The following is a 15,270-nucleotide window of genomic DNA, read 5'->3' on the forward strand; positions in this document are numbered from 1 at the left end:
AATTATACATTAAAAATATATATTTTTTATTAATATAAAAAATTGGATTCTATTATTAGGTCTTTTACTTAAAACTAAACTATGTCGAGATAATTCTGATGGAATATATGTAAGATAAAATGAAAAGAGTGGTGAAGGATGCATATGAGTATAAATATGATAATTAAAGAGAAAATAAAAATGCCAAAAATAATATATGATTAAAATTTAAAATTATAAAGAATAATTTTAAGAAAAAAAGGACTACAACATAATTAAGATGTTATATGTTGTATACAATATCTAAAGTGAAAGTTATGTAGAAGAATTCCAAATGGTAGAGGATTATGAGATAATTAAGTATTATAATTAGGTGTTATAATTTGTAAATAATACTATTTAAAATAGTAGAAAATATAAAAAAATAAATTAATTCTCTAAGAATTAAAAATTAATTTAGAAATTATATAACATATGATGTAAAATAGAAAAAATAATGTCAAAACATTGCTTTCATATATAGATAGATCGAAAGCTATCAATTGTATCTACTAATCTATTTAAAGCATAATCGCATTTAGTTTATCCAAAAGTAAATGATAAAAAGTTTTTTAATATATCGGTGGTGATATTATTTTATTGCTGTCGAATATTAAAGATATAAATTTTAAATTTAATAAATTAATTTTTGATTTTATAAAAAAATATACTGAAATCGCTATTAGTTTAAGAGTTTCAATTTTAATACCTAAAGATTATACTATCCATTCAACATATACATGGGTGTGTATAAGAGAGAGCAAAAAAAATTATTAAGAAGCTTGTATGATATAATTATTAAATATTCTTATAAGATGAGTTATTTAAATAATTTATTAATATATTTACATAAATCAATATTTAAAATATAATTAATATGCTAATTTGATGAAGATGACCATTATCTGATTAGAAAATTAACTATTTATTATTAAAATATAAATTTAAAACGAATTATAAAAATTCAATTAAGATAAAGAGTAATTTTCATAAAATTAATTCGAATTATAATATACAAATTGAATAGATTAAGGAAAGGATATAAATAATTAATTTTATTACATAGTAATAATTATTTATTAAAATATCAATTAAATTCACATAATTGTTATTAGGATATAATATCATTATGAGTGTCTTTAAGAATTAAAAGGATTTTTGTTAAAATATAAGTTATTTACTATTTAATGACAATATTTTAACAAATTATTTCATATTTATATTGTAATTATAATAATTTGTTAGTTAAAATACAAAATAAATATTCTCAAATTGTTAAAAAATTTATAATCATTTACAAATGCATTCATAAAAATTAATACTTTGTATGTTTCATGATGGATTTTATTTTTTATAATGAAATTTCTTTCAATACTTTATTAAATCTACAACTAGCAGACCGAGCCGGTTAGAATTGACTAAAATTAAAATATATTATCATCTATATTTTATTAAAATACAATTAAATAAACCTGAATTTCTAAAACAAGCAAGTTTAAAGACGTTTAGTTAATTTCACAAAGAAAAAATTTATATTGAACTGCCTTTTGGATAAATATTATACATTAATACACTAAGATTTTTAAGTTTATTATTACAATCATAAGATAAATTATATAAAAACTACACAAAACTCAAAAAAAGAAGAAAGATAAAAAATTGACTAAAACAAGAAAATATCAATAGTAGGAAAAAATGTTATAAACATTTTGACGTAGAGATTCTATAGATAAAAGATATTCAACTCTACAATTGAAAGTGATACAAATATATTTTTTAAGTCAACATTAGACAAGACAAAGTATTTCAAATTCACGAATGGATGATTATACTAAAAAATTATTTTAATATCATTTAAAAGATAAAAGTTTAGTTAATAAAATAGATTTGAGTTACTTTTTCAATGAAAATACACTGATACTTCTTGATTCAAATAATAACTTTTTAAAAATAAGTAGACCATACATGAAGAAATTGAACTATTTAGAAAATAAATCTAAGAATAAGCAAAAATTTATCTAACAAATAGAAAATTATATATAAATACAAGAAAAGTAAAATAAGCTAAGCCAAAAATAGGTCTATTTTCACAACATAAATAAGAAGTTCCGACCTTAGTAATCTATGCTTGTGAAAATAACATTTACCTAAGCAAAATAGAAAGTCCATCGCCAACTGATTTCTCAGTCAATGGTAAAAAGATAAGAAGGACAGATCGGTGCTTATCGTTTTATTATGCAACTTTTAGGTATCGTGATTGATTTTTTTAGTAAAATAAAAAGTATTTTTGAAATAAAAGGAGTTAAAATGCTATCTATTTCAAACTTGAGGACTTTTGTGTAATTAACCCAAAAACAAAAACCCGGATCCAAAACCGGACCGCATATCCAAACAGAAAATATCACCCACTTAACCAGCAAACGACCTCCTTCATTGTTCCTCTGTTTTGCAATTTGTCCTAAACCCCTCCTGCTCTTTTTCAGCTCACCATCTTCAAATCTCTCTCTAAAGAATTCAAAACTTTCATCTTCCCAAAAGACCCTTCTTTTATTTTTTCCACTTAAATGCCAAATTCAAACCCATTCTCTTGAAGATAGCCAAAAATCAAAAGAAAAAAAAAATGATAGTTAGGACTTACGGTCGCCGAAATCGAAGCCTAACAAGAACATACTCCGATTCAATAGAAGAAGACGACGCCGTTCCTGACAATTCATTTAGGGACTCTTTTTCTCTCTCTCAGGGAAACCCATCTCAAGATTTGTATAGTTTACCTTTCTCTTCTCAAGAATCATCCTCTCTTTGGCCTTCTTTAAATCACGATCCCTACAATATCAATAATTCATCACAAGAAAATGATTTTGCAAACGGTGCCATTCCTAGGAAATCCAAGAAACCAAGAAATAGGAAGCTCGAGAAACCGAATAGCAAGAATAATAAAAATCATAATAATACTTCTAATTCTAGGTCTTTGGTTCCGGTGACTTCTACTCTAATGGAGGCACAAGAGTTTGGAGAGATGATGGAACATGTTGATGAGGTTAATTTTGCACTTGATGGGTTAAAGAAAGGTCAGCCTGTTAGGATTAGGAGGGCTAGCTTGCTGTCTCTTTTGTCGATTTGTGGTACTGTGCAGCAGAGACGGCTTTTAAGAGCTCAAGGGTACGTGGGTTTAACTGAATTTTTTGAATTTTCTTGATTGGTTTGATTAGTTTTCGTTAGCTTTTTTGCGATTTAGTTTGCCGTACTTAAAATTTGCAACATGGATGTGGGTTAGGGTGCATTGTGTTTTGAAAGATTTCGTGAAGGCTCAAGGTATGTGGTTTTAATGGATGGGTTTTCGGTATTGAAACTTTCAAGATCTTAGATATGGGTTGGGGTGCATTTGCATTTTGGAATAGCTGTAGATATTGGAGAAGGATTTCTTGATTTTAATTTTTGAAGCACAAGCTTAGGTTATTGAAGCAGTTTGGATGTACTTCTTGGTGTATGTGATTTTTGAATTGATTTGGTGGACTGTATTTAAATTTGTAACTCTATAATAGTCTACTTGCTTTTTTGAGATTCATATGTGTATCTCTCTTATTCTTGGTTTGCTGAAATTTTTAATTAGTACCTTAAACTTCTGAAGTTTCCTGCTTTCAGGTTGGCAAAGACAATCATTGATGCTATTTTGGGTCTCAACTTTGATGACTCATCCAGCAATCTAGCTGCTGCAACTCTTTTTTATGTTTTGACTGGTGATGTGAGTTGTTTTGCTTTGTTAATCATAAATCTGGCAAAAGCTTAAGATTGGATCCAAAGGCTTTTTTATTGGTTTTCTTCAATCATTTATGCATAACCGAACATGTAAGTTATTTTTGCGATGTTGTTCCTGAAACTAGAGGTTCTGAAAAAGTTAAATGTCACCATGTCAGGGTCAAGATGATCACCTTTTGGAGTCACCCAGTTGCATTCGTTTTCTAATTAAATTGTTGAAACCAATCGTTTCTACTGCTTCTGAAGGCAAAGCTCCAAATATTGGCAGTAAGCTTTTGGCATTCCGCAAAGATTCAGACATTTTAAGGGACACAACTAAATTGGTAGATTCCAGTTCTGCTTCCATTGTTGCCAAAGTTCAGGAAATTCTTGTTAGTTGCAAGGATATAAAGTCATGCTGTGGGGATGATAGTGGAATGGAAAGGCCAGAACTGAGCCCCAAATGGATTGCTTTGTTGACCATGGAGAAAGCTTGCTTATCTAAGATTTCTTTTGAAGGTATTCTATCTTGAACTCTTTCTGCTATATGCACAAGACAATATCTTTTTTACCTCCGTATATATATATATATATATATATATATTGCAATGATAAATTTGGAGTTGTTTGAGTAATTCAATTATGAGATGAATATAAGGTGTTTTTTATTAGCTAGACCATTTTCATTATTTTATTTTGTAATTTTTCAAAGTATTGTCCATAGAAACCGAGTTATATTATCTAACAGTAGCGGCTCAAACTTCAAACTTCATTCACTACTCTCTTTACTTATTTTGCTTTGACTGCCCATAGGTTTTTCTTACTTTTTTCTCAACTAATTTCATTTGCATTGGATGTGTTATTGCTTCTTTGTCATCCTTCCCCTTCCACTCTCAGTTCTTTGTAGTGTATGTACTGGTGATGCATGACATGCTGAGCAGTTAGTTTTAGATGCTAGTAATTGCTGGTGCAGCGGCGGGGATTAATCCAGTTTATATTGGACTAGACTTGGTGCTGCAAGCAGCAGCACCAGTTCATAGCTTGGATAAATGATGGATTGCTATATATATATGGATGTCGCATTCATGAAAAGCGGGAGGATGCGTGTACAAACACAGATTTCCTCTCTTTCTGTATTTTGCTGATTGTACATTTTTTGACGGTGTGGCCTGCATTGTTTAGATACATCTGGCATGGTAAGGAAGACAGGGGGAAACTTTAAGGAGAAGTTACGGGAGCTGGGAGGACTTGATGCCATCTTTGAGGTTGCTGTGCATTGTCATTCTACTATGGAGGTGTGAACTTGTATGTTTATTTATTCTTATTATTGTTTACAAATACATACATACATGTATATGTATACACGCACACATGTAGTATATTATAGCACAAATAGAAATATCTTGGATGCGAAAGTGAAGAGGCAGAGTAACATTTTCTTTCCCAGTTCTCACACTACCTATTTGTCTGCAAGCTAGTAGGGCGGGGATGGGAGAATCTGCCATCCACAATATATGCATCAGCAGAGGAGGTGCTGAAGCATGTTACTGTACCCCTCTCATATCTTATAAACTTCAAATTGCACTGCTACTTCGTTCCCTCTGCTTCTACTATTAGATATATAACACCAATACTAATCTCTTTCTCCTATTTCCTCTATCTTGTCAAGTCATAATCTTTTATGTTACTGAATTGAGCTATTGTATTGTATAATAATCTATTTTGTGTCCTCCTTTTACCATTTAATTATGGAAATTTTAATTGCTGTGATGTCCTTGTTTGGAGAAGAAGACTTTAAACATGCAATTTTTTTTGCAGAGTTGGACAGGACATGGTCCATCTACCATGACGGATGCAAGAAATGATTCACGCCTGCAGAGCCTGGTACTTCTTTTGAAATGTTTGAAAATCATGGAAAATGCTACATTCCTAAGTAAAGATAATCAGGTAGATCTAAATGTAATTTAGCCTTGTTAATTAACTCTTTTCATTCTTCCTACTTCGGTTGATAGAAGTTAAACTGCCATCTGGTGCTGAAATACTATTCTTAGTTCACCTTTCCCTTTCTTATAGAGCCATTTGCTTCAAATGAAAGGAAATTTTGATTCTTATCAACACCAACTTCCTTTTACAAAACTTATCATAAGTGTTATCAAGATTCTATCAGGTAATTTTCCTTCCCTGCTTTTGTGTCTTTATGGATCTAGCGAGAGTTTAATGTGGTTTGCTGACTGATTGCATTTTTTATTAGGCTGTTATCTGCTTAAAAGTTCTGCTACAGCCTCTGATGATGGGAAGTATTGCAGTCTTTCTGATGGCAGTTATCACACTTCTGATTTGGCTTTAGTTGCAGATGACAGAGGTACTTGATTGTCATAATATCTCTGCAATGTTTTTGCCTCCTCCTGATTCTCTCTCTAGTCTCTGATGATTTTCCCTTTAATTAAATTTGCAGTAGATAGAAATGAGATCATTTACATCAGTTCTTCGACAAGTTTATGTGGTTCTGAGAGGACCTCCTCTGAGAAAAGCTTTAATAAATCTCAGAAATCCATTTCCCAGTTTAGTTTTCCTTCTTCCAGTTCTGATACTACTGCTACAATAATGAATGATGCTTGCCAAGTGAGGATGAGAATCCATTCTTCCACGTCCAGCTCATGTAGTGGGACAAGAAGGAGCACTAATAGTGGAACACCTTCAACTAGTAATGGGTTGAGGACGAAATTTGGGCTTCCGGAGAGAACTAATTGTACAAAAAGTACCAAGTACGACCTTTTAGAGGATAGCCTGGATCCTTATGCATTTGATGAAGATGAGTTTCAGCCTTCAAAGTGGGACTTACTATCGGGAAAACAGACAAAATCTAGATCTCAAAATTGTGCTGTAACCTCAAGGGCACTTGAAGATGGGTGTCAATACAGGCCAATGAGCCAAGAAGAATCAAATAATAGCGAAAATTCTGAACAAAAAGCAAGAAATGTGGAATGTCATCCTTCACAGAAAAATTCTTGTTCCAATGCTTCTGAGGAGGAACATTTCAGCCTCATGGCAGATTGTCTTCTTACTGCTGTCAAGGTATTGTTCTGATCCTCTGTGTCTTTTCACATTTCATTTGGCAATTTTTGCTAATGTATCTTCTTGGCAGGTTCTAATGAACTTAACAAATGACAACCCTATTGGTTGTAAACAAATTGCTGCTTGTGGAGGACTAGAGAAGATGTGTTCTTTGATTGCTGGCCACTTCCCTTCATTCAGCTCATCTTTGTCTTGCTTCAGTGAGACCAAAGGGGACACTACAAGCATGGAAAGTCAGAATGATAATCATCTCACTGATCAAGAGTTGGATTTCCTTGTTGCTATATTGGGTCTACTTGTGAACTTGGTTGAGAAGGATGGGCATAACAGGTTAAACTTATTCATAAATGGTTTTGCATGCATCTGCCTCTATTCTTGCTTGAATCAACTGAAATGTTTGGCTGATGCTTAATGTGTCTTTCTTTTTGCTTCAAGTTTTTTGCTTGTGACTCTTGATTTGTGTTCTTACCTCTTTCATGCTTACCTCAATATATTATCATTTCCTTAAAATTTGAATGCTATACTTCTACATTATAGCCTTATGCAAGAAAGCTATACCATCTTCTAGAAAATTATTGCAACTGCATTTGTATATGCAATACCAATTTTGAAAACCCAATACCAATTTTGAAAACCTACTCTTACATTTCATATACCTTAGAATCTTAATTTTTATCCAATTTTTTGAAGATTTTATTTGGAATGCCTTGTCCAATTTTCTGGATGTTCCTCAATTTTGAGTATGACGTTTCCTAGTTAGTTTATTGGGGGGTCAGACCATGAAAGACAGCTATTCGCACCAGCAATCTTTTCAGATCCACAGTTTGTGATGAATAATGGCAATTAGGAATTCTGCTTTTACAGGCTAATTTTGTATTTATTTTTCATTGAAACTCATAGTGAGGTTGACTGCAGGTCAAGGCTTGCAGCAACAACTGTCTCAGTATCAAGCTCAGAAGGATTAGAGGAAGAGAGTGACAGGGATGTAATTCCACTACTGTGCTCTATCTTTCTAGCTAACCAAGGAGCAGGTGATGCATCTGGAGAGGGAAACATAGTGGCATGGGTGAGTAGTACCACGGAATATTTCATTTTGCTGGTTTATTTGTATATTTGGAAATGTATGCATGTGTGTATATTACTATTTTTCTTAATTTCCAATGCGTATGGAGAACAAATAGAACATCAATATTGATAATTAAACTGCTTACTACTGCTGTGCTCAGCTTGAAAAATCAGATTGTAATTAGCATCTGAAATATGCATGATATTTTTTTCAGAATGACGAGGCAGCTGTGCTTCAAGGAGAGAAAGAAGCTGAGAAAATGATTGTAGAAGCTTATGCAGCACTCCTGCTTGCCTTCCTTTCAACAGAAAGGTTCACTACCTTTTCCCCTCCCTGGTTTTTAATTACTAAAGTTTGTTCTTCAGCTCATTGTTTCTATGGTTCCATGACAGTAAGAGCATACGGGATTCTATCGCCGATTGCCTTCCAAATCACAGCCTCACCGTTCTAGTTCCTGTCTTGGAGAGATTTGTGGTATGCATTTGTTTTTGATTTCATCTTCTTCAGTATATTAAAGCGCAAAGTATAGTTAGAATGCATGCAATTCTTTGTGTTGGGCCTTTGAGAAATATTTTTGGAAAGAACATTGGGACCATATAAAAATCCAATTTTGGTTAGACAATAATATCAGTCAATTAATTTGGCATAATGTACTCGTGTGGGCTTTGAATAAGAATCTTGGTTTCATATATTGGTTTAACAAAATTAATAATGTTTCTTTCTTCAGGCATTTCATTTGACCTTAAATATGATTTCGCCGGAGACTCATAAAGCTGTCAGTGAAGTAATCGAATCATGTAGAATTCCATGAAAGCTCAATAAAAACAAATTTTGTACAGCTTCTTGCCTTCCTCTCAGATGAACTACTACTGTACACAATGCCATTAGATTGCTGCAGCACACCTATCAGAACTGACTGCATGGACGCAATTTACTCGGATTGACCTTTGTGATTCTTTTTTACTGTATTCTTTTTGTATGGTGCAGGCCAAGATGCTTGTATACGAAAATCATAGTAGAATCAGATTATATTGCTTTGTGCATTATCAATGTAATCTGCTTTCTGTAATCTTCTTCCTTCCCGCATTCTCTTTTTATGTTTGCAGATAGCCCTTCTGATTTGCGTTTGAAGCATGAGTTACAGATTGCATACTCATAGTATATTTCTGAACTTGAGGAATTCGCATGAATTCAGGGATTCTGCACTCCCTTTCTGTATTAATGATGATTTGAAACAAATCTATACCGGCGGGATTGGAAATAATACAGTAAAAAAGAATAAAAAAACATTTTAAATTCAAATGCATGGATTTAAACATAATCTAATAGATTGCAAACTTTTGAGTGCCAAATAATATCCTCCTAAGATCTTTCTGCTTACAAGGACATGGATTCATTATTATTACATTTTATCATTATTTTTGCGACTGGACAAGGACCAGATCAAGCATGTTTCTCTAAGAAGCTAACCATTAGTTGATTCACCTGATCTGGGAATTGCTCTTGGATAAAATGGGTACCATCCGGCAAGCTTTCTATCTCCAAATCCGAAACATAATTCTTTACTTCTCCACTTGTTATGTAGTGCTCAATCCCTGGAAATTTAAGGAAATAATCTTTCTCACCCATTATTAGCAGCACTGGGACCTGAACCTTGGGATCAGTCATTGTGAATTCCTCCGGCAACCCTCTACCATAACAATGCAGATAAATTAGATATTAGTTGTATCCACCCATCAACATCATATTAAGGTAACGTTGCTTTAATTTTTAAGAACAAAAAGGAATTTTATTTTTTTTAGAAATCCTTACTTGTAAGGGACTTGCATTGGAGAATCAAATCCAGATTTTTCATATGAAGTTGCATAGATGGCAATATCCTCATTGCTCAACCATTGGGGTAGAGGAGTGGATGGATCCACCAAATCCATGATCTCTTTATCTTTCTCTGCTATAGGAATTTCATTTCTTGAGAAGAGTATGTAAATATTCCTCCATACAGTTCTCACGTCAAATCTGCTAAAGTCAGCCTCTGCTCTTCCAGGTTCCTATGATTGAAAATACGAAGGATTCAGAGACGATTAAAGATTCATCAAGACACTAGCAGAATCGAATAGTAAAATACCTTCCACCTAGAGATGTAGAAACCTTCAGGAAGAAGTTCCTTGTATCGCCGGGGCCTAGGAACAAAGAATGGCACTCCTAATGACACAACTCCAGAAATTCTACTTGGGTAGAAAAGGGAGAGCAGATAAACAGGCCATGAACCAAAGTCTTTTCCAACCAAAAATGCCTGTAATCATTAACCTTTGCACAGTATTGTGATCTGAAGATAAAATGCTGAAGATTTCCTAGAAACACACGCACACACTACCTTTTGGATCTGGTAATAATCAAGGATAGCTACAGTGTCCTCCACAAAATCATTGAAGGAAGCCTTTTCAGGCTGTGGATGTGGCTCAGACAATCCATAGCCTCTTAAATCAGGTGCAATTGCTCGGTATCCAGCGTTTGCAATAGCAATCATTTGATGTCTCCATGAATACCATATTTCTGGAAACCCATGTATGAAGACAACTGCTAAAGAGCCTGCAAATGAAAAAGAGATGATTCTTTTACTGTTGAAACATGAATGAAGCAATTATGTGAGAACTAAAATCAACAGCTAATTCAAACCAGATCCAATCTCAGCAACGTGAAGCTTCACTCCTCTTATGCTAACAAAGTTGTGTTGCATCTGATCCATTTAGCTGAAAAGAGAGACTTCAGAGTTTGACTTATTATTTGCTTCTTCTTTTTTCTTTCTATATTTGTATATCACAATAAATGATCCAGTGATATACTACGAAGAATAGTTCATTTCTAGTCTGTTTAAAACTACCTATAGTGGAGCATCTCCGCAATTGTTCTTTTTCTGTAAACGTCAGATGGTAATCACAAGTGGGGTTTTATGTATCGTATTTTAGTTTGATTAAATGTCAGAACTAGAAAATTTAAAAGAAAATATATTTTCGTTGTGGCCTGGGCCTGAGCTCAGAAACAAATAATTAATGCCGCTTAATGGTTCTTCTTGATTTAATAGTGTGCCCTTTCAAGTGTTTATCAGTCCAAATAATGATGATTAATGCATTAACAGCAACTGAAACTGCAACACCTATGCTTTCGCCTATTAGTAAAATTGTGCCAATTGCTCAATCCACAAACCAATGGAGGCCATATTTGCCTTTCAGTGCAACTTCAACATGGACCCGGAGCATTCAGATTTACGTTTTGGGAACAGAAGTTTCCAGTTTCTCTTGGACAGTTGCGCTTGCAAAGTCAAGACAGTAGGTATCATGTCATCAACATCCCCTTGAACCATTTGTTAGATTCCCAAACAATCATCTCTTTCAATACTAATACATAATGTAGTCAAGACAGCGCATGTGGAATTCCAAAGGAATTATAAAATCCTTGTGCATTTTTCTTTTTTGCTTAATTATTTGAAACGTACATGCCATAATGAAGCAAAAATAACACAGTTTATTGGTAATACTACCACTATATTAACTCTATTATTCCTGGAATTCCATCACTGTAATTGGAATTAACTCAACACTATTCAAATCATCGACATACTTCATTGTAAAGGATCATGAACATATCCGGGCATTAAGGAAAGTCAAAATGAGCTGGTTCACCTCATCAGGTGACTGCTCCTGAACAAAATGTGTTCCTTCAGTCAAATACACAATCTCCAGATCAGGAACAAACTCTTTGACAGCTCCACTTTTTGTATAGTCTTCCATCCCTGGAAATTTGAGTATATAATCTCTGGAGCCCATGATAAGCAGCGATGTAGCTTTAAGTTTAACTTCTGGATATGCTGAACTCTTCATCAGTTGACCTGTGACCAGCAAATGAAATCAAACAAGGATAGCCAAATAAAACCAACACTTTACTTTTAGCAGATATTAATGAGTGACGAGTGAAACGTAGAAGGAACTGATGAATAACTAATATAGAACTTGCAAGCAGCTCGAGAGCTTCATTACCTATATGGAACCTGCAATGCAGTTCGAAAACTAGATTTCTCATACAGTGCTCCATATGCTGCAAGATCTTCCTCAAAAAACCAAGAGGGAAGGGGAGTAGATGGATCTACCAAATCCATGACTTCCTGATTTTCAGCAGCTATTGGTAATTCACTTCCTGAGAATAGAATGTAAACACTTCTCACCACTGTTTTTGCATCAAACCGACCAAACTCAGCTTCTGCTCGCCCAGGTACCTTCACATCAGCAGTCAAAATTTCAGAAACCTAACTTCGATTCTTTATCCATTATCGAATGCTTAAAAAGCAAGAAATCCAAATGCACGTACTATCCATCTGTTTATATAAAAGCCTTCTGGAAGATACTTGTGGTATGGAGCGGGGCCTGGTGGTACGAATGGTATCCCTATTGTTACAACTCCCAACACCCTATCTGGATGCAGCAGAGGCAAGATGCAGGCAGACCTGGCTCCAAAATCTTTTCCAACAAGAACAACCTATCCTCATTCAAGAATAGCAAAAACGAAGAAAGTATCAGTAAATTGCGACTATAATTTAAACGTCAAGCCTTAAACCTTTTTAATTTTTTTTTTTCTTTCCCTCTTTAAATTAAGAACACTACAGTTATAGAGATGACCACAGCAGTCATATCAAGCCGTTATTTTTCACTTTCTTTTTGGCAAAAAAGAATTTAACTGCTCTAAATTCAAAAGTCAACTCCCTTTTTTTTTTTCTCCTACATTGACCTCAAGATCAAAACAGAACATGTGAAAGACTACCTTAGCAATTTCGAGAGCATCTAGGATACCAACAAGGTCATCGATCATGTCAGCAAACGTGGTCTTCTCCGGTTCCGTTGGCTGGTCGGCAAGTCCATAGCCTCTAAAATCAGGTGCAATAGCGCGAAAACCTGCTTTGGCAAAAGCAATCATCTGGTGGCGCCACGATCACCATATTTCAGGAAATCCGTGTAGAAAGACAACCACTTTACTACCTGTCTGTTAATTAACCATCAGTGTATATGAGTACGAGACGAAAGGTAAGGATAAGTGTATCGGATAGTTACTCACCTGTTCCGATCTCTGCAACGTGGTAGTTCAATCCTCGTGCCTGAATGAGCTTGTGCTGAATCTGGTCCATTTTTGTTTTCTGAGGTTTCTGAGTGAGAAAATGTTGCTCACTTCTGTTCAAGTTATTTGTCCAAAACTGGCTTATTGATCGTCTTATATAGCATTACCAAGAACAATTCTTTTTTTCTTTTTTAAATTTGTAATTTCAAAGATTGAAAACTAGTCTGACAAAAAACTGCCATTTCTTTTGGAAATTTTTTGTTTATGCCCACTTACATATATTGTAGAAACCAAACTTATATACAAATAGTTATGGTTTAAAAATAAAACAAACTTTTTTCATGTAATCTTGATATATGTATTTATCCATATATTTAAATGATAAAATATATATTACTGATTTAATATTAAAATATAAAATATTTATTTTCATTTATTTGTGTTACTTTATTATTAATTAGAATTTATGAAAAAAAACTAATTACAAATTTTATAAATAAATTAGTAAAAAATAGTGAACCTTGTTAACATTTGATTGAGACTACAGCATAAGTGTGTCATTTTCATTGATTTAATGCATCAACTTTATTGAAGTTTGCATTTTGACTTTATTATTATATTTAATAAGTTTGAATTTTATATATCTACTAAAATTTATTTATAATATACATTTAGTATTAAATAAATTTTTTTATTTAAACTTAATATTTAATTTTATAGATAAAATGATATAAATTAGAAATTAAATATATTAATATTTTATTATATTATACAAAAAAGACTGATAAGATAAAAAATACTACAATATAATAAAATAATATATATTTTATAGAGTTATATATATAAATATTAATATATAGAGAAATACAAAAAATTTATAATTTATTACAATAGAAAAATTATTTTTATTTATAATTAGTCTAAATTGAAACTATAATTTTTTATCACTACGTAGAAATGTATTATTATAAAGAGAGTATGTATATATATATATAAGAGATATGCTTATTTTAATTTTTTAATTACTTACTTTTATTGTCTAATTTATAAATAAAATATATTAATACAATATTTTATTACTTTATTCTTAAGGAAAAAACAGATTTAGAGTCACTTATGTTAAATAGGATAGTTGCTTTTTTTTTTTATTGTCTAGTTTACTTGCTCTTTTTTTTTATAATATAAAAAAAGGATAGTTGTAGAATAATAAAGTACAAGTTTAAATAAGTATATTACTAATTAATTAAATAATTCTTATTTAAATAAAAAAAGATAAATATAATTATTTTATATTTTAATATTAAATTTAAATAATTGATAAATATCTAATTATTAAAAATCAATAAGAATATATCACTTATCTATTAGATATAGATATAAATCTAGAGGGGATAAAATTAGCAAATTATGTAGAACAAGGATAAAGCTAAATAAATCACTAAACTTGTAAATTAGACTGAATTCCTTTTGCAATTCATTGTCTATTGGTGAAATCCAAGTTTTTAAAAGCAATTATTTTAATTCTTTTTTGAGAGAAGATGAAATAGGCAAGCATAACCGGTTACATATGACAAAACATCAAGCAGCCACTCATGTCAGGCTATAGATAGAGTTCAGACAAATCTGCTCATTAACAAGGGTTGTCTCTTGCGAATATATGGGCAGCCCACTTCCTATTCAAACTAGACAAACATTTACCAAATTTGCTCTTTGTTTCGGACAAAGAATCCAAAGGTAAGATATAACTCAAGGCGGCCGTCGGTTCTTAACAAAGGATGGGGATGTGCTTCGAAGTTGGCTGTCAGCAGCAACGATGGCAGGCTTAATTGAGTAGTATTTGTTTTGGGATTGAGTTGGTAAATTCTGATAAATATTTACATGTAATACATGGACACCTCAAATCTGTTACTCCAAAAAGCTGCTCAATAATTTTGAAAACTTTTAAAACACACAAAAAAATTTCCAAATTTAGTTGTGTTCTTTCCAATTCTAATATTTCAACATAAATCTTAATCGCAATTTATTAAGGAAATATTTATTTACAAAAATGGTAGAGTCTAATTCTATAATAAAAGAAAGAAAATTATTTTTATTTCTATAACATAATGCTAGAGCGCTTAACCTTTTCCAAAAAACAAAAAGACGAAAATTCAAATTATTTTTTTAAAAAAATTTAAAATTAATAAAAATATTATTTTTATTGTATAAATTTTTAAAAAAATATTATTTTTTAAAAATACAGTATTATTGTATTTCAGTTGTGTTTTAATTTT

General features: G+C 32.1%; 2 protein-coding genes and 1 pseudogene across 2 annotated transcripts; 1 reads left to right on the forward strand and 2 right to left on the reverse strand.

Moving 5' to 3' along the window:
• The first annotated feature begins 2,410 nt into the window (after positions 1 to 2,410).
• On the forward strand, positions 2,411 to 8,963 carry LOC8279472 (wings apart-like protein 2). Its single transcript, XM_015719149.2, has 13 exons — positions 2,411 to 3,177; positions 3,661 to 3,760; positions 3,933 to 4,272; positions 4,936 to 5,048; positions 5,572 to 5,700; positions 5,827 to 5,920; positions 6,005 to 6,115; positions 6,209 to 6,828; positions 6,899 to 7,158; positions 7,744 to 7,894; positions 8,109 to 8,206; positions 8,287 to 8,368; positions 8,622 to 8,963. Exons 1-13 carry the CDS (start codon positions 2,639 to 2,641, stop codon positions 8,703 to 8,705), a joined length of 2,721 nt encoding a protein of 906 aa, XP_015574635.1. The 5' UTR covers positions 2,411 to 2,638; the 3' UTR covers positions 8,706 to 8,963.
• Positions 8,964 to 9,198: 235 nt separating this feature from the next.
• Positions 9,199 to 10,844, reverse strand: LOC8279471 (bifunctional epoxide hydrolase 2). Its single transcript, XM_002518984.4, has 5 exons — positions 10,571 to 10,844; positions 10,269 to 10,483; positions 10,020 to 10,187; positions 9,707 to 9,942; positions 9,199 to 9,584 (listed from the first exon to the last, which is right to left on the reverse strand). The coding sequence occupies exons 1-5, from the start codon at positions 10,638 to 10,640 to the stop codon at positions 9,338 to 9,340; spliced, it is 936 nt and encodes a 311-aa protein (XP_002519030.1). The 5' UTR covers positions 10,641 to 10,844; the 3' UTR covers positions 9,199 to 9,337.
• Positions 10,845 to 11,396: 552 nt separating this feature from the next.
• LOC8278558 lies at positions 11,397 to 13,269 on the reverse strand (annotated as a pseudogene).
• Positions 13,270 to 15,270: the final 2,001 nt, after the last annotated feature.

Source organism: Ricinus communis, chromosome 5 (assembly GCF_019578655.1).
Source record: "Ricinus communis isolate WT05 ecotype wild-type chromosome 5, ASM1957865v1, whole genome shotgun sequence".
NCBI classification, from domain to species: domain Eukaryota; kingdom Viridiplantae; phylum Streptophyta; class Magnoliopsida; order Malpighiales; family Euphorbiaceae; genus Ricinus; species Ricinus communis.